The 25137-nt window shown below is 46.0% G+C and overlaps 1 protein-coding gene across 5 annotated transcripts in view; it reads right to left on the bottom strand.

Annotated features, from left to right (window-relative positions):
• STS (steroid sulfatase) overlaps positions 1 to 25137 on the bottom strand; it is a 151643-nt gene that overhangs the window by 5536 nt on the left and 120970 nt on the right. For all 5 annotated transcript variants that reach the window (XM_012782470.3, XM_012782471.3, XM_075999257.1 and 2 more), the window contains 2 exons: positions 15411 to 15570; positions 8853 to 8974 (listed from right to left, as the gene is read on the bottom strand). In XM_012782470.3, the coding sequence (XP_012637924.1) occupies positions 8853 to 8974; positions 15411 to 15570 (282 nt within the window). The remainder of the gene's footprint in view (positions 1 to 8852; positions 8975 to 15410; positions 15571 to 25137) is intronic.

The raw sequence follows: 25137 nt of genomic DNA, 5'->3' as shown, positions 1-25137 counted from the left end.
TTTGTTGTTGTTGTTAAAGTATTCTCAGTAGTGATGAGGACAGTAATTCTACTGAGGTTTAAAAAATGCTCCCGGAAGTTAAGACAACTAGGATTGTCACAATTCCTGGTCAACAACATATGACAGTCAGAGTAATGCTACCTCACCACACTATGACACAATGCTTTGGAAACAACCACTCATCTGATGAAGCACATTTTTATGTAAAATTACCACTAAAAAAAAATGTGACTCAACTCATGAGAGAAGACATGTTACAGTCATTTGACAAAAAGACAGAATTTAGGTGAGAGCAGCTTTCTACTCAAGCAGGATCTGGACTCAGCATCTTTCATGTATAATCCTAAGACAGTTGTATTATTAAAATTAAAATAGGCTACAAATGAAGTTAAATAAAGAGGTCTCGAGGTTCCCTGGTCAGGTGGCCAGGAAGCTCCCAAAATGAGCAGACGTGGTCCCCCAGAATAAAAAGGGTGCAAAGTGCATCTGGCAATGCTGTTGCACATTCGAGCAGACAGGAGCTGAAACTTCAAACTAGTCTGAGGTCCACACCGCCGGTTGGGTTAAGGGCTTAACTCCAGGCATCCACACTTGAGGTTCAAATCCCAGCTTTGAGATTTCCTGGCTACGTGATGCTGGACTCGAATGCTCTCACCTCTCCGTAGCCCAGTCTGCCCCTCTGTTAAATGAGGATAATAATAGCCCTTGTCTGGTGGCAATGCTTTGAGGATTAAACATTCGTTCCTACACATGATGCTCTCAGAAGGCTACCGGGTCTACAGCAAGGGCTGCACCTGAGTTGGCTGCCGCCAATTTATGCACAAAGCACGATGGTTTCTGCCTGCCCTTACATCTGTTGCTACTGTGATGCGTGTCTTAAGACATTTTTTCGCCCCAGCTAAGGATCATGAAAGAATACAGAAAACTAAGTTTAAATGGCTTCCACACATGGGCTCTCAAAGTATCACTCAGATTTAGACTTCCCGTGATGAATGTTGCTCGACTGCTAGCCTTGGTGAGGTTGATTTCGGTGCCTGGAGGATTCCATGTATATATCCTATAAAGCACACCCAGATATTTTGGGTCTTGGGTCTTGGCAATGTTTCCAGCTCTCTCTCCATCTTAGAGTTCTTCAAGAACCATTTCAAATACTGCGCTGCTTTTCAGCTGGGAGGGACCCACACCTGAGGGACCCTAGTTTTGCCCTCTAAGTAATGTGGATGTCATCTAATGAACTGATGCCTTCACATCTATCCCGTGGTCCTCAGGCCTTGGTGACCTCCTAACTCTTGCAGTACACCTCAAAAAAATCACTCAACACATTCTCCTATCCTCAGACAGCCACCCCACACCAACTCCCCAAATCTCTGAGACCCAAAATCTCTTGTGTCTGCACCTGCAGCCACTATGGGGTCACCTGTGTCTTGTAACTCAATTCACATAAACTACCCAAAAGCAGCCTGGCCCCAAGCCCTCTCTCTCTCTGACCCCTGAGGAGCATTCCTGCCCATTCATAATAACCCAAACCTCTCAACTATTCGCCCCCGGGCTAATGTATTACAGATCCAGTTCTTTCCTGTGGCTGGCTGTACTGCAACTCCAGATACAGAAGTAGGGAGGAGGAGGAGAAGGAGGGGGAGAAGGAAGCAGCTCAGGTGGCTGCGAACACCTGCTGCACAGCCCGGCAGGTTGACAGCAACCCTAGCTTTCCCCATTGAGGCCTGAGTATTTGGGGACAAAACACTCCAAATACTCCCTTCCACTCAGCCTCGGTATCTGCATATGAGGGACAGGAATATACTAAATATAACCCAGTACAAAGCGGCTGTGTGGCATACACAAGACTCGTCCTTCGCTCCCCCAAGCCCCGTGCCCTGCCTGTGTATGTGGACAGTCCCCCCAGCCTTCAGGGCCCTGCTGCGTCCTCCTCCACAAGCCCATCCGTGTTCCCCGCTGGAAGTGGCTGGTGTCCCTCTGTTCCTTTCGCCAGTTTGCACCACTCAGCCAGTCCTTGAAGTCCCCAGTTCTCTTGCTGGATTATTTCCTGTCTAAGAATTGTAGCTTCCACATCTCATGAGTGTATCTCCCATATCTCACAAGTGTGTAGTACCTAGTGCCTTACATATAACAAGTGGCCAAAAACAAAAAAACAAAACAAAACAAAAACTGTTGCATACTTTAAAAAATGAAGGAGATAATGGCCATTAGTCGATGGTTGTGAAAGAGAGGGGAGAAGACGGCTGTCATGCTGAGATCCGGCGTGGGCAGACAGCAAGCCCAGGGCGTTCCGGCATCTCTCCTCGGGGATGTCCCCAGAGCATCCTGCCTAAGAGCACGCTGTGGCCTCCAGCTCAAAGGACTGACAGGCGACTGGGAGGCACCAGAGAACGGCATCTGGCCACGGCAGGTCACCGAGCGGGGCAGTCAGAGAGCCTGTAAGTGCATTTGCTGTGGGACCTGTTGTGTCACAAAGTGGGCAGTCATCAGAATTCGTGTGGCCAGCACGAACTGCTCGTGCCTTCAGAAAAGAAAGTTCGTGGAGAGGCATGAAAAGTGCACGTGAGGGCAGCCGGGAGCGTGCGGGTCAGGGACAGAGCAGGCAGAAGGAGGACGAGAGCTGACGGTCCCAGGGACAGACGTGCTTGGGGAATGAGAGAATGAATGTGGAACCAGTCCACGGAGACACGGAGATGCCCAGATACGTGGGTAGGCAGAGGGAACACCTTTGCGATTATGAGTAAAAGAACAGAATGTCTTAGGGGAGGAGGTTCCAATGAACAGGGACAGACTATGAAAGCAGATGGCGTTGGTTGCAAATCCCAACTTTGCCATCAGCTCTGTTAGTATATGCCAATAATGTGACTTTCTATACCTCCGTCTCCCTGTGTATAACTGGGAGGAATAACGTTGGGAGACACCACTAGCTGTTATCCCAGGCTTCCAGGGTCATCCAATGTTCCGGGCACATGGAGGCCCATCGCAAGACTCTGCTTCCCAGCCTCCGGGGAGGCGAGGTGTGAATAAGTGATCGACCTCCTGGCCTCTGGGAATAGTGTGGACATCTTCCTTGAGGGACAGTTGACCTGCCCTCTTTTCTTTTCATCTTTTGCATCCAACCCACTGTTGTCCTCCTCTGAAAGTAGACACAGCCATTACTCACCCTGAAGATGAACCTTCTGTATTCTACAGGGGGTGAAGGAGGAGCCCGGAAGATTCTGCATCCCAGAGACTTTGTGGACCACTCAACTCTAGACTTCACTCGTGAGACAGACATACACACATCTCTCTCATGTAAGCTACTGTTTTGTTCTTTTTTGTTTTGGTTTGGTTTTTCTGTTCCCCACAGCCAAATCTGAAACTAATATAGTCACAGTATCTCTTAATTAGGAGGATTAAAAGAGATATCAAATGCAAAGTGTTGGCGAGAGTGTCTGGCAGACAGTAAATATGCAACAAGTACAAGTGTTTACTGTTGTCAAGTATGTCTCCAAAAGATACACAATGGTCACATTAAAAACATGACATTATGAGATTATGAGATTAGCAAAGAAAAAAGTCTTTACCTACCTACAAAACATTTTTGTATAGAAGACTCAAAGGCAAGGAAGACACAAACAGTTGTTAAGCATTACATGCCTTGGTTAGAATTGGAATATCCAAGTGGAAAAACCCCAGGTCCAAGAGCTGACGGGAGTGAGTCAGGAGGGGCCAGAGACACACCAGCAGCACTGAGAGACACCGCGTGTTGCAGTCAAAGAAAAGAAATGCGTAGAATATTGCAGAAAATCGATGAAACAGTGGCAAGGGGGAAAGGTCAGAAGTAACCTCTGATAAAAACATCAGGATGAGTTGGGTGCCCAGACAACACTGACCAGGATGTTTGAGCACTCAGACACACCCGGTTTTTGGTTTGTGGCTGTTTTTCTGGTATTCAAGAAGGAAAATTCAATTCTGATTTATTTTGTCTCTAGCAGATAGTAAGCTTACATGGTGGCAAGTTAACAAAACTGAATAGCTAGTACTTTTTCATCCAGGGTATTAATGTAATCTTAGGTTAGACACAGTATGACCTGAGTTGAAAAGTGAATGTCTGTCTCAAAAATGGTCTGATCTTGTCTATCAGGTAATATGGAGTTCCATATGAAAATACATGCTTAATGGATTACATAGAGGAAACAAAATTTATTTATGAGGTTATTTTTTTTCCCATTAAAGAAAGTGAATGGCTAAGAAATGTAAGCCCATTACTGATGTGTCTGAATGAAAACGATATAAAATAAATTAAATAAAAATTTAAAAGTTCAGGGAAACCTTTTCCAACCTCCTAAGTCACTCCTCCCCCAAGGTCACCAAAGCCAATTCTGTCTATCTTGGGCTGATAGTACAAGTACATGTACGTGTCTTGCACCTTGCTACTGTGTTCAGTGGGCATGTAAATGAATTAATGGGTGCACGTGAGAGAGATCAGAAACTTGTAGCAATGCAGCATTTGGCCAAGATATTCGCAAAGGAAAAAGAAATCCTAAGACTTAAAATACATCCTTGAAATGGTTTACACACGTACGCTTTTTCCTAATTGCTACCAAAGTTACAGTAGGGTGAGAGCATGTCCTTCTTAAGGTAAGTTGAAAGACGGGAATGTTCTCGGTGAGATGAAATTTGCATCTACTGAATTTCACATTAGCTCAGCTTCAGCCTTCAATATTTTATTTCTTCAGCTCCAACTTGTGATAATCAGATGAGGAAGGGCATGCAATGGTACACACCACACTTACGAATGAAGATGAGAGCCAAGCGCGGCCTTCCAGATGCTGGCCAGCTCCTGAGACATGAGTGGCTGTCATCAGAATTTCCTCTCTTTGATGAGGTGTACTTTAGAGGCAGAATTAAGTGTCTATTTAAATGAAAAATTTAAATACTGAACACTGCAAGCATCTTTCCTCATTTACCATGGTAAGGCTGGTTTTCATTTTAAACCATTACTTAGCTCTTATTTTGAAAAGAATGTGCCTTTCAGAAAGTTGGATACGAACACATTCCTTTAGAATGAATTCCATTACCCTACTGCTTTTGGTTGTAATTGTTATATTTTTATGGATGCATATTAGATGTAAATATTTTCAGGGTACATGTGATAATGTGGTGCACTCGTATCATCAAACTTGGATAATTGGGATGTCCGTCACTAGTTAATATTAACAGATTGTACAGTTCCTCCCAAAAAGCTAGAAGAGAATAATTCAAATGTCCCTAGTGTTGCAATTTTTTTTAAGTAAGGGTTCTAAAATTTTTTCTTACTTACAGAGGGAAAAAGAAGTTTCCAGCAAACTTGAATGGAAAATGGAGCAGGATTTATGGGGACCTGCTGGTTCGGACATATGGACAGCCACATTTTTCTTTAGGAGAAAGAATGGTGTCAGTGCCCTGTTCCTCTGAACCAATTTTTGTGGCTTCCTGGAGAGCCTGTTTCCTCCCAAAAGCATGACATTTCAAATAATGTGACTTTTCCCCCATAGAAGATGTCAAGATTCCATACATGTTTGTAGAAAATGCTTTAAGCTGTTAATTACATAGGACATTGCATTGTATCCTATAGCTACCCCAGGGATTGTGGTGTGACCAGCTGGTTTGAGGGCTTTCCCATTAGTGTGAGCATTTATTCCATAGATTATACTGATTGGCTCTAAAATCCTGAAGCCAAGTATCTATCCACTTGCTAAGATGAATTTCGCCCATAAAATCGAGTTGTCATTGTGTTGAATTTTTAATAACATTAATTCATGTGTCAAAAGGTAAGGCCAAAAGTTTTCGAGCACATTGAACAGTAAATTTTAACTCAAAATTCCCACTTTGATGCAAGAAAAGTTACCCAGGTTATAATAATGCTTTCATGAGCTCTTTTAAAATATAATAGGAATAATGATAATCAGATCATAATCAAATTTTGTCATTCAACTTGCTGAGACAACTAAATTATAGAGAAGACTTTGTATATAAAAAGTTAAAAGGGTCTCATGTTTTCAGAGGGTGAAAACAGAATCCTAGTTCTCAGTTTTTGAAAATATTTAATGAGCCTGAAATTTTAACAATTAGGCCCCTGAATAATCAAGACAAATAGTAGTTGCATCTTAATAACAGTTCCAATCAGTCTTAATTTACTGATATCAATGAACTGCTGAGAATCTAGTTCTGTGAGGGAGAAATCAAGCTTGGATTTGTTGCGTCTGCCAATTGCTGTGGTGTAAACACTCCCAACATGGCTGAATTAAAACTGACAATAGTCTAACAACCAGCTGGCAAGATCCCCGAATGACCAGGAGCTGGTTCCAGCTAGTTAATAATCCCTGATCTTAAATTTCTCTTTTCTAATAAAGGATTCGGAGGTCAGGTGGCAACCCTCTTATTCCTAAGATTTATGGGAAGTGATCTACATCATCCAGGGATTATTGACAATCTCCTACCAAAGCAGATCTGAGATGACCTAAGCACTCTCACTCAAATACTACGTAAGACCTGTCTTTTTAGGGGGACAGGAAGCTCCGTTCAAACAGGTCACAATTTCTGTCCTGTCCTTATGTATTCCCTCATCCGCAGCACCATGCACAGATAGTAGTAGCATCAGGCTCCAAGATGGAACTCAATCCTGGGCAGAGAGTTTCGTTTGTTTTGCTCACTGATAGATGTCTGCCCTGGTGAAGTTCATTCCACATATTAAGTGACCAATTTATATTTGTAGAAAAAAATGAGTAGATAAAATACTAAATAACTAAACACCAAGCCATGCATGAAAGCCAAGACAGAAAAAAAGATGGCTACCGAGTTGCAGATATAATCTGAACAGTGAATCATAAATGATTCATAAATTCCATGGTTTTTTTAGACCCTTTAGCTTGATGAATGATTCTAGCCTTGAGATATACTGTGATTTCTCCTTTTTTGGTGCTGGTTTCAAGCCTAAAAGCTTGATGAACTGCACAAAGAAGAACTGATACTTGTGCCTGTCTCAGAAGCAAATTTTATCCCAGGGCCAGTTGCCTCTGAGAAACTGGGTCTTGTTTTTCTCACTTACTCCTATTTTCTATCTCTTCCTGTCCCTCCTTCTCCTTACTCCTCCACATAACGTGTTCCTTCAGCCCCTGATCCAATATGTTTCTTCCGGCTTCTCTGGCTGGGGGGTTGGCTCCATTCAAACGTGCTACTGCAAGGCCCAGGACACGAGATCAGCCTTCTTTAAACACCCGGGAGTCACAGCAACTTTGCTCTTTATAGCCTCACAGGCTCCATAGAAAAACAAATTGAGAGAAGTACACCTCTCTCTTATAACAGGGCTCAGCCCTCCATGCTGTAAATGGATCTAAAAACAGAAGTGGTGTTCCCAGGGAGATTAGGAATTGTGGCCACGCTGATGAGGTATGTGCATGAGATACTTCCCAGTCTAGAATCCCAAGACCACATTTTTGATTTTCATCATCTACAACATGTCACCAGGAAACTGCCCAGACTTAAAGCAGAAACCCTGGAGGACCAACCTGGTGTGATTCGTGTGGCTAAAGGAAAGGCTATAATTTTCCACTTTTAAAACAACAGAAAGGCTGCTTGCTAAATGCTATGTCTTTGGTAGATTGTCTGGGTGAGTAAGGTGGGGAGACATTCATTGAAAAACAGTATGAGAATCACCCTGAGTTTCAGAAGGAGCCAAGAGTTGACAGGTCATGACATGCCCTGGACGGTCTAGCCCAGGCTTCCTCAAACTACGGCCCGTGGGCCACATGCGGGTATTTTTGCCCGTTTGTTTTTTTACTTCAAAACAAGATATGTGCAGTATGCATAGGAATTTGTTCATAGTTTTTTTTAAACTATAGTCTGGACCTCCAACACTGTCTGAGGGACAGTGAACTGGCACCCTGTTTAAAAAGTTTGAGGATCCCTGGTCTAGCCTCTAGGAGCAGAACCTTAAAGTTCAATCCAAGGATTTGGAAAAAACAAAAAAAATCTGAAATCCACAACCACACTTAGGATCATAACTTGGTTTCCTTTGTTCCTTGATGCTCATTGGAAATAGCACTGTAAACCTATTGGAAAACCCAAATTAGATCCCGTTAGGATGTGCAATTTAAAGAACCCCCGGTTTGGGAATGTGATAACATCAAAGCATTTTAACTTTGCTTTAAATATCTAAATCTAGTAAATACACATGATGGGTAAGAAAACATATTTTCAGTGAATCAGGATCTACCATCTTGGAGGCTGGGGAAAGGAAGGTAAATATTTAAATGCCCTTCATTCATTCATTCGTTCATGCATTCATTCATTCTCTAGCATTTAGCGCAATCAATGCTAGAGGAAGAGAAGAAAATGCTTTGAGCGCAGGCAGGGCAGGCGGCATTTCAGGGGAGTCTTGGGGAGACGGACATGCACCCTCCAGGGAGGAAGAGGCAAGAAGCCCCTCCAGGCAGAGGAACTTGCAAACGCAAGGCACAGCAATGCACCGAGTGCAGCGGCTGCTCGGCCGAGACTCAGAGGGGGCGGGAAGTGCAGGAAGGGAAGCTGGGCAGCTGCCGAAGCAATGAAGGGCGGACCACGGTGCCCTGCTGAGAACTTGCCATTCCTGTGCTGGGAAGAGGCGTTCAGCTGGGCGAATGGCACAGTCCCACGACGTTGTACCTGGACAACTGCGTGACCAGAGGGACAGAGAGAGGAGGGAGAGGGGGGAAGACAGGACAAAGCAAAGCATGGCGGCACTCTGAGGCCTCTGTTGGCCTCCGCAGAGCAAAGCCGACTTTCGACTCCATCCGGCCACACGGCAGAGGTCGTGCAAAGCGTGAGGAGCGCGGCAAGCTGTGTCTACTCACTGTTGGGAGGGTGCCAGCGCACGGCGTTTAAGTAGGCGTTGCAGTAGTGGAAGAGGAACTCGTGGTCGGAGCGCTGGCTTTTGCCTTGGAGCAGGGGCATCAGATCACGGCCGTCGATGATCCTGCGCGATAAAACAGCCGGGCGTCAGCCACCTCGCCCTCGGACACGGATGCTCTCACTTCTGAAATGTCCTTCTGGACAACCCAGGGCGTGGTGGAGCTCCACATTTGTAATAAACCAGCCGTACAACGAAGACTAACCCCAGCTGGGAGCCGTGCGCAGCACACTGACCCCCGCTTTGTCCATGCGCTACCTCATTAAGCCTCCAAAGAGCAGCAGGAGTTGGGACTGTTTTCATCCCCATTGCAGAGACGAGAAAAGTGAGGCTCAGAACATCCAAGGCCGTGGGACTAGTAAGAGCTGATGGGTTTGCAACCCAAGCAACGTGGCATTAGCGCTCTCAATTATTCTCCTCCCTGAAACTTGATTTTCTATCTTTTGTCCGACCAAAGGGAGAGCTTTTTTCATGAACTATAGGTCAGTTGAAAATGGGGGTGCCTGAAAATTCCAGTTAAAAAGAAGAAACTATGCATCACGGGGCCCCTTGGGTTGGACAGCCTTCAGTCAAAGCGTGTTTCCCCACCAGGAGGAACTGGTTTCTATACAGTGATGACGGCACTGTTCAACACCAGCGGAATGGGTTACCCCCAAATGAAAACGTATCTCCTCCACTGCTGGGGCATCTAACCAGGCCGCGAAGAGGAACTTTTCAGATTGCAAAGAATCGACATTTAACTGGTGATGAGCAAAGTAAGACTTTTTGGAGTTTTAATATAAGCGAAAAGCCTGACGCTTTGTTCTGAGCTAAACATACGATGACAGCCACTTGAGAAACCAAAGTCATTGCCACCATTAGGCTGCTGCCATCAAAACAAGGGGCAGAGAACTATTTTGGAAGAGTTGGAGCATTCAACTCAAGGGTTTTCTGTCTCTGATTAAAAACACCACGTCCCTGTCCTGTCTGACTACAAGGGGTTTAGAGATCGGGCATTTAACACAGCTCTGTGATGCGGGTGAGCGCGCTTCAGAGGTCATAGGTCATAGGTCTCCTGTCCCCCAAGCTTTTTCCTGTGGCTGATTTCAGCCCACTAAAAACCGGTAATGTAATTATAGCCGTGTTGCTTAGCGCTTCTCTGGCTCCAACTCTCGTTATTAAATCATATGCTCTGCAGAAGTCTATGGACCGAAAATATTCTATTATCATTAAGTTAAAAATAAGAACAAAAGTCAGGCTTGGCTCGGTTCCGGAGCCTGCATCCCCGTGAGCGGAAGGCAAAGAAGCGTGGCGCAGACCGTGCCATGCAGACGCTGTGTGTGCCGCCAGGAAACACCGCTTCCACCCCGAAAGGGCAGGCAGCCTGCGTGCAGCCTTCTCTGCAAATCGCTTTCAAGAAAAACTCAGGCCTTTCTAATGTGAGATGCCCAACAGGGTGGAAAGGAAGGAGGAGGTGAGCGGGCAGGTGGGCAGGTGTGAGGATTCCACCATGAAAAGGCCCCCATGGCAAACAATGGCCTGAAGGTGACAAGAGGCAGAGGAGGCTGTCCATCCTTCTGTGCGTCATCTACCCTCGGGGGGATGGGCCGTCTTTCTTCGACTCCCCCAAACAAAGATGGAACCTCCATTTTTCGGACACAATCTCGACCTTAACTTCTTCACTCTGGCCTGGCTTTTATTTCTATTTTATGTTTTCCATTTGCCAACAAAACTCAACATGTGATTTAAGAACGTGGGAGATGGAACTGCTGTCTTAAGATCAGTATTTGATAACTGAAATTGGTCATGATAGAAAAAAGGGATTTAATTAACAAAATAAGACTCTAAGTCTCATGAATTTTTTTCTTACTTAAAAGCAAAACATTGGGAATTTTTTTTTTTTTATGGAGGGGAACAAAGTCTGTTCTGCAAACTTCTTTTTCTTCAAATGTGGAGATAGACTCATTTTTTAAAAAAATATCCTACACCTAAGATGCTCTTTTCTAGAAGCAGACAATAAATCACAGGGCTATGGAAAGCCACCGTTTAACAGGGCTGCAGAAATATGGCCTGTCAAAGACAGACTCATTTCTGCCATGAAAAATTGAAAGTGACCCTATTGAGCTAAACTTTTAAGTGGTGTGCAAGCTATCAAAATACCTGGGGTTGTTTTAAACCACCTGTGGGATTCGCGGTTAACGGTGGCAATGACTTGGAGAGCAGCACATTTCTATTGATGCTGCTAGTCCAAACATGTTTTTACCATGTCCTGCTTTGGGGGAGACCGGGCAATCCACTTTCAACGTAACACGAAGCACTGCTGTTTTCTATGGGAATCGTTTAATGGGCCTTTTCCTGCAAACTAACTGAAGTTTTCAGAGCAAGTTTGCATAGTAGCCAATGCGATAAAACTGGATGAGCTCTCTCCTAGTGTCCTCGTGGCTCTTGGTAAAGAACAGGTGCTCATTAGGGATTGTTCTTAAGTCGGAAGGCGAGATGATTCTCCCAGGGTTCCTGACTGGCAGTGATAATGGCACTATTAACAATTCGCTTCCAAGGCGCCCTCATTTCAGAATTTCAGGTCTAAAGTTACACAGCACGGGAACAACTCTCTCACATGATCAAAAAGAGCGTGTCCTGGAACCCTTCCTGGGGATACTTCGGCCTCATTCCTCCATGAACGTGCTCTCCGCTCAGTCTCCAAACACCCTGGTCTCTCACCTGGAATGTCCTCCCCGCTGCCCCTGGCCTGGCCAACTCCGGGAAGGCGTGGAGGACGACAGGAGAAGGAAAAGGCTTGGGAGGATGCGGAAGACAAGGTTTTGGAGACTGACGTAGAGGCTAAGTAGAGGCAGGGTGTTGGTGAGAGAGCTGCCTGTACGATACTCAAAACAAAGTGATTCCAGCGCAGAAAGCAATCACTAAGGAAGGACGCATTTTCAGGAGAAAGCACAGCTATCTGTAATAAACCAAAGGGAATCCTCGGTACCTGGACATTATATATTTTCGCAATTTAGAAAAGTATGTTTACATATGTAAACATAAAACACTCCGCCAAAAGTTGAATAGAAAGGCGGGTCCGTTCTAAGCGGTTGCACTTGCAAAGCCGGGACTGCTCACATCACCTTTTATTCTGCAAAACAAATGCGAACGAGACAGAGCTCACTCACGTCCTCACCTACACCACTCCACTGAACGGACCTCCTGTGCTGACTTAGCTGTCAGTCAGTAAAAGTTGCTGGGAGAGGTCAACTCAATCCCTTCCTTGTCTGCATTTAAAAAAAGCCACGTTGAGCATTAAAGGTTTAATTTCTTCTCCTAAATTACAAAAATAATCAAATTTTATTTTATTTCAACTATGGAATAGAAGATCTAAACTATTTTACCTCTAACATTTGATTATCAGGGATGCCAGCACTCTGATTCCTTCCCCCCCGCAGCTGAACAGTCTGTGGCTAGAATTCAGATGTTTTCCAAAAAATTTAACCAGCTATGACCTGTTGTGATTCTTTATTACCAACAATAGGAAGGTCGCAGTCTTACCATGACCATATTGTATCTGCTTGCTAAGATGAGAACCACAGAAAGGTTTTGGGTTTTAATGAATTAATACATTTGGGGGTTGGTATTAGACTCTTCTTTAATAAAGCCCCTGTTACCTGCCTTTTACAACACACACAAAAAATAGGCTGCTCTCCATTTATTTCCAGAATCAGCTTATTGGAGACACGGGGGAGAGTGATTTTTCTCAATCTGCCTGAGGTGATGGACACTGAGAGTTCTTTTGACAAGTCCTGCCACTGCATGCAAATGAACCAATCAGTGTGTACGAAGGAAAAATTCACTGCCGCAAAGAAATCTTGTGTAGGCACGCCGTGGGGCTGAATTAGAGAACTATCCTCACCGCAGCGTTAAGATGCTGCAAAAATCTCTCCTGTTCACCCGTGGACCCCTCTCTCTTTACTTAAGTAGAAACCCTGGATCTAAGCGCTTCTGATCTCCCTCCAAGCTTTGATTGGCCGGGAAGGCCTCCCACTAGACACAATTCTTGAGGAAAGGGAGTCTGCTGGGCAGAAATTCTCTCCTTCAGACAAAACACACAAAAAGGCGCGAAGGCACTCTGTTAAGAGCTCATCAAACAGTGTGGGCCCAACCCTCCGAATGAATTCCTTCTCCCGAGCAGCGTAAATTTAGTGTTGCTCTGGCCGGAAACAGAGGAAGCTGACTCCCACCAACCTTTGCAGGAAGGAGGCTGTTTTCAAAGGTTAGACAGCTGTGTCTCCCATTTACACATGGACAGAGACGTGAGGGTAGATGGCTGGGTCTCCCATTTACACATGGACAGAGACGTGAGGGTAGATGGCTGGGTCTCCCATTTACACATGGACAGAGACGTGAGGGTAGATGGCTGGGTCTCCCATTTACACATGGACAGAGACGTGAGGGTAGTGCCTGGATGCTGTTATTGAAATGTGTGGATGGAGGTCCTCAACACCGAGACTTCGTTCTACTGATGTCACGAGTTCACCCACGTGACATCTGGGTCTGTCTCTTAGAGGGAGGCTCTTTCCTTCTTCAATGACCTCGCAGAAGAAACACAGATTCACCCCCGTTGGCCCCGGACAGGCACGGAGAGGAAGTGGAAGCAGGAAGATGTCCCTTTAGGGATTTTCCTCTTTGCGTCTTACCTTTTCCCTTCCCTTGCTTTTCCCCAGTGGGGCGGACAGCCATTCCCAGGTGATACAAAGATGAGCAGCAGTGAGGATTTTAATATTACGGGCCAGGAGAAAGAAAGGTCCTGAAGGAAATGGCCTGAACACTGTTTGAGCTACTTGAGGAAGTATTAAGTTTTATTCCAAAGTTGCAAACTAGAGCCAATGAGGAGGTGACACAGGGAGTGAGATTTCTGGCTTTATATAGAAAAGACTTTCCATGAGTTATGGCTGCCAAGTTTTCTATGGCTAGAGTGGAAAACAGAATAGTTTAACTAGAGTAGGTCTTAAAAGTCCCCTCAGCCCTCAGATTTTATGACGTTGGATGGATAAGAAATGTGGAAGAGGAAGGTACTGAGCTTATGGACATCTTACTATGACCTTAATACAGCAGGTGGGACAAAAATGGCAAATATTCATTAGTTCTCTGTATTGCACTTTATGTGCATGGATGTTTTCAATTCTTATATCAACCCTGTAAAATCGGTGCTATTATTGAACCCATTTTCCAGACGAGGAATTGAAGGCCCAGGAAGATTCAGTACTTGGCCTGCAGTGGAGACAAGCATAGGAACCCAGGCAGTGCAGCTCTGGAGTCTCCACTCTTATCCAGAGCCCCTGCTAGTCTCAGAGTGTGGTCCAGAGACCCTCAGAAATCCCTGCGACTCTTTCAGGAGGTCTGAGAGGCCGACATTACTCCCACGACAACGGGAAGGCATTCTTTGTCTTTCTCACTATTACTCTGCCAGGAGTGTACAATGGACTTTGCCAGCAGCCCTCCTGGGTGGATGATGATGTCATTACTGTATCAGCCAAAGAAATAATATGCTTGGGGCACTGTCGTGTTTTAAAAAAATCTGTTTTAACTGATAATATAATAAGCATCGATGGATATAACCTGCATAAACAAAAGATTATTGGAGTCCTAAATCATTGATGAATGTAAAAGGGTCTTGAGACCACAGAGCTTGAGAATGGCTGAACTGTCATCACCGTGTTTCTCATCTGTGCACAAGCCTAGGAACGTGTTGGGGAGCGGAGTTGAAAACATCAAGGACACAAGGTGGAAAGCAACGGGAGGTGAGAAAACCTAATTCTGGGCTTGCTTTGGCGGAGCTGCCATGGTCGCCTTTGGTTTCCTCTTTCCTCTCCCCTTTCCTCCTCCTTCCCATGGCAGCCGAATTTAAACAAGATTTGCAGCCGCCTGCGTGACATTCGCCTGGCCTGCCACCAAACTAATGAAAACAATCAATCAGCGTGCTTCCCTTAAAACCCTTCAGATTGGTAATAGCACTTACGAGGGAACCATCGGCAATGTCATATGAAGTTGTGTCTAAACGTAGGAGAAAGACATTTCATTTGGAACTCGCTCAGTCTACACATGCTGGGGCCAAGCTGGGGGATTACACGCCTTTCTCGCTGTTGCAGCCGAGAGCTGCTGAGCCAGGCCGGAGGCAGATGTGTGGGGTCCCAGCGCGCGCAGGAGGCCGAAGGAGCGATCGCCCAGCTGCGCCGCGGCAGCCAACGGTGGGCACAGACAGACTGACAATCATGGCACCAGCAGGATGCTCAGAGAGGAAGGCTCAGTTAAACAGCATCCATCCCCACCCCTGGTCACTGAAAATGTGCGCGGCCTCTGAGTTTATTTCCCTCGGGTATAACAGGATTGACGGTGGGGTGGGAGGAGGTTTACGTTGTCTAACCCACTCATAAACCCCCTAGTGAGCCTGGCTGGAGGTAGCATGCCATTATGCAGACAACCAAAGCACCCTGACAGCCGGACGACACCAGCCACCCTCCGACCAGGGTACCTGTCCTCAGGCAGCGGCGATCCGGCCAGTTTGGCCACCGTGGGAAAGATGTCCATGTTGCTAGTTGGCGCGTGGATCACTTGACCAGCCCGTATCACGCCGGGCCATCGGAGGACGCCTGGAACCCGAATGCCTCCTTCCCAATTGTTGGCTTTTCCTCCTAAAATATCCAAAGAGAGGCAGCAGGAAATTTCAGTCTCTTCAATACTCACTTGAACGTACTCTTCCTCACTCCGCGTGGGGCAGTCCATTTGGAAGAAACTGATCACATGGATTCAATGGGTATTTTGTGAACAAATATACTGTAGTAGAAAAAAGGTAATGTATATGATACGGTCACCACTATGTATGACATGGCCAGCATCGTAGGGTGGACACAAGCAATGACTCTGTAATCAGAAGAGTCCCTAATCTTAAAGCAACAAAGACTCAAATCAATGCCTCTGGAGTCAGGGGATTGAAATTCCATTTTGACTTTTCACCAGCTATGGTAGGCAAGATAAGGGTGTCCCCCAGTGTGAGAGTCCGAATCCCTGGAACCTGGGGACCTGGGCATGCGGCCTTATGTGGCACAAGGGACTTTGAAGATGTGCTTTTGAGAGGAAGAGAGAATCCTGCGCTGTCCGAGTGGGCCCAGTGGGATCACAGGGTCCTTACGAGGGAAGAGGGAGTTGGCGGAGAAGCAGGGATCGTAATCACAGAGAGAGACCAGAAGATGCCATGCTGCAGGCTTTGAAGACAGAGAAGGACACCCAAGCCAAGGAACACATTCGGGAAGCCAGAAAACACATTTCTAGGGGCCCCAGAAAAAAAATGCAGCTCTGCCAACACCTTGAGGACCCAGTTTTCAACTTCTGACCTCTGGAACCTTAAGATAAGAAATTCATGTTGTTTAGAGCCACTCAGTTTGCTTGTGGCCAACTATTACAGTGGCCATAGGAAAGGAATGCACCAGCCCCGGGCCCTGGGGCAAACAGCCTTGCCATCCTCACGATGTTCCTGTTAGTATCCCACGGAATGATGATCCCAGCTGCCTTGCCTAGTGCCTGCAAGAGAGGAAGGGCACCGAAATGGCCATGGTCATCATTGCTGCTATTTTATTATCAGCACAGCTCTTACCAGCCTAATGGAGGAAACAGGCTTTGTGTGCATGAGGCAACTGGAAGATAATAAACACAACCCTGAGAGGGTGCCGGGGAGGCTGGAAGCAAGTAGGTCTCCGGAGTGGGTCAGACTGTCAGCAGATCATGTCGGAAGACAGTCACTGAAGGAAACCAAAATACTTCACCCCAAAATCTACTTGTTGGGCATAGTTTGAGACGGCTGCTCAGAGGGTGTGCAGACAGAAGGAGCCCTGCAAACTGCGTTTTGCAGGGGAGATCTGCATCTGCAGAGGAAATGTGCACTGACGCAGCCGGCTTTCTCCCAGGGCCTCCCTTTTCCAGATGAGCTGAGACTCTGACACCTTTAGGACCTAAAGCAAGCATGTTCACTATCTCTTCTCTCCGAGGGCTGCCCCCTGGGAGGTGTCAGCCACACAGCAAGACCACCCGTGCCAGGCCGGGCCTCCCCTTGCCCCCTCCCGTAACCTGTTCTACCAGGATCCAAGCCCTGTTATTTCTGTAACCTCAATATGGTACAACAGCACCAACCATCTGGCCTTTTCTTTGAGTTCTACTTTCTAAGACTCTCGTGTACACTGATAAATCTGTATACTTTTTCTCCTGTTAACCTGCCTTTTGTCAGTTGATTTTCAGAGAACCTTCAGAGGGTGAAAAGGACATTTCTTCTCGGTCCCTACATCACCAACACCTCCACCCAGGGATGGAGATGGGGCTTGCCAGTTTGGGGCTCAGAGAGGCCAGGGCTGAAGTCCCTCAAGCCTTGCTGGTGGCCCACGGATGGATGAATAAGCACTGCCTCCCTCGGCATAAACGACTGGGTAACAAGCCAAGCGCAGACCTGAGTACTGCCGCGGGCGTGGCCTCAGGAAGTCAGGCTGCAACAAAGGGAGCAGGTGCTCGCTCAGCTACTCCAAGAAACAGCCTGTTCTCAACAAGCTGGCACAAAAGCATTAAATAGAGAGTTAAACGGAAACAGAGCCGGCTGAAAAAGAACACACACTCATTCCTAGCAAGGATATCACATGTGATTCACCCTGGACATGAATGCCATTTAAATTCAGGATGCCAATTGCTGGAGACAGAGGTTTCAGGACTCCTGCAGCCAATCTGCATCTCCCAAAGCTGGTTTCTGCCAGCTGAGGACGGTAGACTGATGTCCTCACATCAGCAGGCTTGTCCTGCGGTGGGGACTCAATGTCGCATGTACACAGATGCTGGCTGAGGGGAGATGCTTGCAGAAGTTCACAGCATAGTTTACGGTTTCTGCAGTGGCCTCCCAAGAAGGTTAAAAGTCTTCTTCCCATCTTTTATTTTTTCAATATCATCTTAACGTACTACTCTGACAGCAACTGTGATTCCTGCTTCTCAGAGATCACATGCAAACATGGGAAGTTTAACTACTTTGCTGTTATTCATGCAAGCGCCCAGAGCAGAGGACGGAAGGAATCTTCGTGTGTGAATTGTATCTGGTTGTCCTCCTCCTCAATCAAAGTCACAGACCTTTCGCTTTAAATTTAACAACGAAGTAAGTGCTTGCTATATAACAACAAGAACAGAAGGGCTATTTTCGGGAATGGTTTTGATGGCATATACATATCGCCCTCTTGGTTAAAATAAAACAAAATATAAATAAGCAGGAATATAGACCAAGCTATTAAAATAAGGAAAAAGCACCCTCTAAAAGTTTATATTCTAGATGCAACATGGCATTGTGAATTGGATCCTGGAAAAGAAAAAAGGACATTAGTGGAAAAACTAGTAAAATCTGAGTCAAGTCAGTTAATAATGATGTCCCAAGGTTAATTTTGACAAATACACTATGGTCGTGTAGGATAATACTGGAAATCAATGTTAGCAGCTAAGTTAAGGGTATACAGGGACTCTGTTTACCACCTTTGTAAATCTCTGTAAATCTAAACTGATTCTCATATATATATATATATACATAAATTTTATATGTATGTATCACTTCACCAGGTCACTAAGTGAGTCTGCATTCTCCAAGTCAAAGTGGAGACAACAAGAATTACCTCAGAGGGTTGTACAAGGATTGGCTTTCTTGGTAATAATAATGGGTAACTTTAATTGATCACTTATTATGCGACATGGGTTGGAATAGGTATCTTGTCTCATTGAATCCTTACAATAAATCCTACTATTTCTCTCCATTTTACGGCTGTACAATCTGAGACTGAGAGAAGCTGTCAACTGCTGAAGGCTACTTACTTAGTAAGGGGTGGAGTGACAGATACAAACCCTGCTTTGTCCAACTGACCCCAAAGCCTGTGAACGTAAACAATTCTCCAATATTACTTTATCTTGGCAGCAAAACACTGGCTGCAAGCTGTTTGTGTCCTGCCAGAACAGGACCACAGGTACACCACCTTTAGAAACTCAGAAAGACACACTCAAATTGTAGAATTTAGAGGGACTCTGAGATGGAGTAAATCCCCACAAGAGTTAATACATACATCATCTCTAAGGCATCAGGCAACGTCCTAGGGTGGCTGATGGTGGCTCACCAGGTGAGGCCAAGAGTACACCTGGCTGCAGAGCCCTGTGAGAGGTGGGGGGAGGAGCAGAGCAGCACAACTGATAAAAGCAGACAGTGCCCAGAAGTCCACAGGTGCACCTAAGCACCTGTGGTGTATATCATGCTTCACATGCCGGGGATCTGTTCTCCTTGTGGGACTTTGCTACTCTTCTAGACCTCCGGGTGATGGGAGGTAAGTGTTATGAGAGCTGTGGCTTGATGTAGAACTACTTTGAAAACAAAACAAAACTCTTGGAGAAACCCAAGAAATATCATGCCCTGATAGAGATTCCAGATCCACAATGGCCACAAATGGCCACCTGGTAGCAACCTTTCTGCCTGGGGGCGAAGAAGTGGCTCAGCTCTGCTCAGGTAAGATGTAGAGAGCACCCCTAGACCAGGCTCAGGATTGTGGGGGCAGCTGTGCCTGCAGCCTGCAGATCCGCTCACCCTCTGACCAGCTGGTGTGGCAGCAGCAGGGCTGGTTTCATCCACAGCTAGTACTCTCACGACAAAATGTTATGCTGCAGATGTGCCCAGTTGGAAGATCTGAACCCACCATGTGTAATACCATAACACTCTCCTCTTGTAGTTCTTAATCCATATTCAGAAACTAAACAAATGTATCAATAAACACAATCTCATGCACTTTTCTAAAGTTGTTAAAGGAGTGTTTTTACAACAGCCACGGCAAAAAAAAAAAAAAAAAAATTAAACTTTAAACAGATGATAAACACATCCCAGCACACGCTGCCTAAGGAAAAACACGCTTGATGAAGCATGATCACACGTTTCCAGGCGTGTGTTAAGCAAATACCACCGCTTGTCAGGTGGTGCAGCTGAGTCTCGTTCCCCCTGCCATGATCGTGGAAAAGGACATGCTCAACACGTGTGTGTCAGGGTTGAAAAGCACAGAGCGCGGTTGTCCCGGGCACCTCCGTCGTTAGCAGCGCGTGGAGCTTGCAGGGACTCAGCGAGTGATCACCAGCCGCCTCGCTGGCTCAGCGGACGCTTATTAAGCAGAGAGTCACCCTGGTCAGGAAGGATGATGGAGCTTGACATGTCCCCGAAAGCACTCCAGCTCATTACTTGCATTAACTCCTGAGAGCCTCTGATTAACTCCACCACTCCGAGAGGCAGACACCCCGTTTCACAGTTCAGAAAACTCTGGCCAAGTTTACACAGCATGTCATTGACGGTGCCAGGTAGAGTTCCAGAACCCGTCCTACTAAACTTAGCTGGCTTTACCGATATTCAGATCCCAGAAGGGGACACAAAGACAACTGAGCGGGGACTGTGCCCTCCAGGAACCCCCCTCCCCAAGGATACCTGCAATACACCCTCTGATGACTCTCGTCGCATGCCGACAGAATCCTACAGAGCACACGGTGATATGTGAATGGGGTCTCGCCCTGCAGAAACCTACAGTCTCCAGGGATAGCCCGGGTTCACTCAGAGACAAACCTGCCTGAGTGCCATCGAAAACCACAAGACGTGTCCTTTACCTCGAAAAAACTGCCTTGTGTCAGTAGGTTTTGAGCTGGGTTGCGAAGAGAAATAATACGCTTAGGAAGGTTGTGGCAGGTGGGGGGAGAAAAAGAAAAACAGGTAAAGGAATCTGATTAGTTTTTTCTGAAAATTTCTGAGCAGAGAAAAAGTCATGGTCTAAGTTTAAAATCTGGTTGAGTGATTGTCAAATTCACACTTTTAACGCCTTGACGGCAGGTTGGGATGGCGTCCCGCTCACAGAAGGCTGGCGGCCGAGTTAGCGGGTCTCCCCAGGCGGGCGCAGAGAGGACGCTGCTACAAGCCACTGCTAGACTCTTGTCGGGAACAGCTGTTTCCAAACCAGGCTTCTATTTCTGTCCTCCCAGACGCTGCCACACAGCAGGTCAAATCACTTTTAATGGCAAGAGCATATGATAGTCATTCTTAGGCTTGATCTGAGCAGAGTTGTATGAAATATTCTATTTTTCCTTTTTCTCCTCTTGAGCATCTCCCCAGCAGGGATAACACTGATCCCGCAAATTGTCGCAAACCACACGGAAGCATGTGATAAGTATAATTCACACTCACTGTTTTCTCGCCTAAGATGCTACATTTTACAGTCTCCTTGATTTACTCATGCCAGGGACGAACACCCACAAGTTGCAGACGGGAGATACACCAATATTTGTCCAGGTTCTATTAACCTATTCCCTACTTATTATCAGGGGAAAAAATATGGAACAAAGACCTACTGATGTCAGTTCTCAAACGAGGGGTAAAGAATTGGAAAACACCCTTAAAATTAATGGACAACAGTTGGAACACTTAAGAGTGACTACTTAATCAATACATCCAACCACTAAGTCACCTAAGTCAGGGGTTGCAAACTTTTTCTCTTAAGAGCCAGAGAGTAAATATTTTAGGCTTTCTGGGTGGCTTTCTCAACAACTCAACTCTGCTGTTTGTTGTAGCCAAGAAACAACCAGGAACAAGAAATCCACGAATGAGCATGGCTGCATGTCAATAAAACTTTATTTATAAAATCAGTTGTCTGTTTGCATTTGGCCTGCATGATAATATAGTTTGGCCACCTTTGTTCTAATTTATTCACATTGGATTTTGGGAGGCGGGCGAGGGCACCAATTGTGTACTTAGTCCATAATATTAAATCCTTCATACTGGGGGTAGCTACCACAGTAACATTGACTGAAAATTTATTTATTCTTACTTAATTGGACTTCTTCTTAATATTTTCTGCAAGAATGGAAAACAAAACAAAACAAAAACAAAAAAAACCACATGTTGGCCTAGAATGTAAAGCTAACGGTACCCTGGCAGTGGTCCACCTTCCTGACATTACTTCTTGGTTGAGCTGAGTTTCACGTAGACGTCCCCATAAACAGCTCATCCTTTCTTGTGGTCTGGAAAGTCCCACCACGGCTGACATTTGCTCTGACGGGACTCGCCCCCACAAATGAATCATCTCTATAAATGCCTGGATGTCCGGATAGCATGCCCTTCCTTCCGATTTCATTAAGCCTTCTACGACAACCACCGCAGGTAATATTTCCCTACCCTCAATTTCCAGTTCAAGTTTATGGGGTGTATGACAGCCGGTTCTATGCATGCATTATCATCTCGACAGGACAAACGGTACTTCCGAATAGACTCTCTCTAATTTACTGCAGAGTCGACTGAAGTCCACAGTGTAACACCTTCCAAATAGATGGTGCTCAATATATTTTTGAATAAATAAAATAACGAATTAATTAATCAATGAAAAGTATTGCTGTAGACAAGCCTACAGATGAATGTGATTACAAATTCTTATTTCTGGTGTCTTCTGGTCTTTCAACTGTGCTAGGATGTTTCATTTCCCTAATACATTCCATTCTAAAGGTTTTCTCCACGGGAGTCATACCGAACAGCTTGTCCTCTGACTCTCAGGAGAGAAACTCACCTTTTGTGTCTCCCAGGAAAATGGGCTCATAAACACGAGCTATCCCAACTCCCTGCCCTCGAAGAGCCCAATCCACCCACCACGGCCACATGAGTCCAACTTTCCCACGGCCCTGCCACCCCGGAATCTCAGCGTCTCTCTCCATCAACTGTGTGACGTTAAGGTCGTGCGTTTTGTTGACTGAAGCCAATGCAATCAAATCACTCTGTCCGTGGCACTAAGACTGTGATGATTCTGCAGTTCGATTCCCTGCCTAAGTGGACAGTTCCAGTCACTGCAAATGGCACTTCAGTTTTCAGGGGGTTTGCTAATTTTAACCTAGCTATCTCGTCCCTATTCCAGTGGATCACATAATGCGCCATTTCAATCACTCTGTTGCCAAAACACGGACTGCCACATATCTTGGGATATGCATTCCTGCCTCCCCAGCAAGATACCACCCCTCTATGAAAATATCTAGTTGTTTCTCCATAAATCTAGATCATCTCAGCTTTGTGCTCCTGATGGAAGTGACAGAATAGGGTCCCTTTACTGCTGCTGCAAGATCCCTAAATGCAACTGGGATGTCAACTTGTCCTTTGTTCCTACTTGTCACCTCCACATCCTACACACTTCTCTCATCCCCTCCACCAACCCTCTTCAGCAGATAACTCTGCTTCTTTCTACAGAGAGAAAAAGGAAGGCTTCATTTGGGAACAACTTCCGCCACCGGACATGCAAACCTTCCAGCACCTGCTCCCCTCCTTCCCTCTTGCGTAGACAACGGCCCTCCTCCTTCCAAAGACCAGTCCTCCTTCTGTGTTTTGGATTTCATCCCTCATGATCTTCTCAGACATCTGACATTCTCATTTACCCCTTGTATCTCAATTCCCTCTTTGTGAAAGTACACTCCAATCTTCCCCAGGACAAATGTCCTTTTAGCCTGCCTCTTTTCCCAGCAAATTTCTCAACAGGATTTGAAAGCTGTCTCACCTTCAACAACCCTTGCATCCATCAGTTCCCTGCCCCTGTCTCTTCTCTGAAAATAACCTTATTAGCATCATATATGTATTCAATGCAATGAACTCTTTGAGTCACCATCTGACTTGGCTTTTCAGCAACGTTCTTTTCTGTTGACCATGCCTTTCCCAGAACCTTCTCTCTCAGTTCTCTTCCCATCTCTCCGATCACTGTCCTAGTATCTTCTTTGTTAGGTTTTATCATCCTCTGTCTCACTTTTTGTGTTAACATTCCTCAAGACTTGATCCTTGACTCCCTTCTTTCCTTATACTAAAAGACCTCATACCCTCCCCCTCATGCCCACCAAATGTGGACCTCTGCCTGTGAGCCCTCATCCCCAAAGGGTACCTCTGTCCACCCAACCATTCAAGCCAACAACATAAGAGACATCTCCGCTGTCTTCCTTTCCCTCACACCCAATACCCAATCAATGGCCAACACCACTGGATTTACCATAGCAACCACACTCTCCATTTATGCACACAGTTGTTTGTCCAAAAAACCATGAGGTACCCTTCCCTCCTCACCTGAGCTTCTTGAAACTGTGAACATCCAGCATCTTCATGCTGTCACTTCCAACTTGTTCTCTGTGCAACCTCAGCATGACTTCTGCCCAAAGAGCACCATCAATTTCTCAAGCACAGTTCACCAATAGACGCTTTTTTCTCAAATCCAAGGGGCACATCCCATGCCTTACACACATTTTTGTTTAAGAGCCGGGGTCTTGCTTTGTCACCCTGGCTGGAATGCAGCAGCACAATCACAGCTAACTACATACAGCCTTGAACCCTTGGGCTCAAGCGATCTTCCTGCCTCAGCCTCCTGAGTACCTGGGACTACAGGCGTGAGCTACCACAGCCAGCTGGCAATTTTATATTTATGTATATACACTTAATTCATCCCAGTTGGATACATTAACTTGGATGTAAGGTCTTCAAACTCAATACTCCAAAACTGAGACTCATTATTTTTCCCATCCCAATGACTTCACTTGTGCAGCATCTAGCGTTCCCAATCATAGTCACCACTATAGTGTGAGCACACAATGCCACCGGCCATACCCTGGCTCCCCATATCCAATCAGTCAACAAGTGATGCCTATTTTACCACCAAAGTAGGTCTTGAACCTATCCTCTCCTTTCTTCCTTTTGTTCAGCTCAGAACACTGCCGTCAACTGCTTGGGGTTTGCCACATCCTGCAGGTGTCTGTCTGGTAAGTCCACGCTGCAGCCAGAGTGGCCTCTGAATCTGTCCACGGCCCACCTTGGCTTAACACCCTCCAGTGTCCTTCCTTACCCACAGGCGGAGCTCGGTGTCTGCCTGTGGCACCGTGTCTCCATCTCCTAGCCCTCTAGTCCTCACCAGCCTCACCACCTGATTCCCTTGCCTACACTTTTACCTCTGGAAACATCACCTGCTCTTTTGCTCACTATAAGCATCTCACGCCTGCCTAGCATGTACCTCCTGCCTGTCCTCCCCTAGCCAACTCTTCACAGCGTCAGCCTGCAAGATGTCAGCCCCTCCAGCAGGGTTCTCTGCGTCCCCAGTTTGGGTAGCTGCTGCTACCGTTCTTCCTCAAGCATCCCCTGACTCATAGGTCACGCTGAAATGGCCTCTCTGTCT

Source organism: Microcebus murinus, chromosome X (assembly GCF_040939455.1).
Source record: "Microcebus murinus isolate Inina chromosome X, M.murinus_Inina_mat1.0, whole genome shotgun sequence".
NCBI lineage: Eukaryota > Metazoa > Chordata > Mammalia > Primates > Cheirogaleidae > Microcebus > Microcebus murinus.
This window is presented reverse-complemented; position numbering and strand designations above follow the sequence as displayed.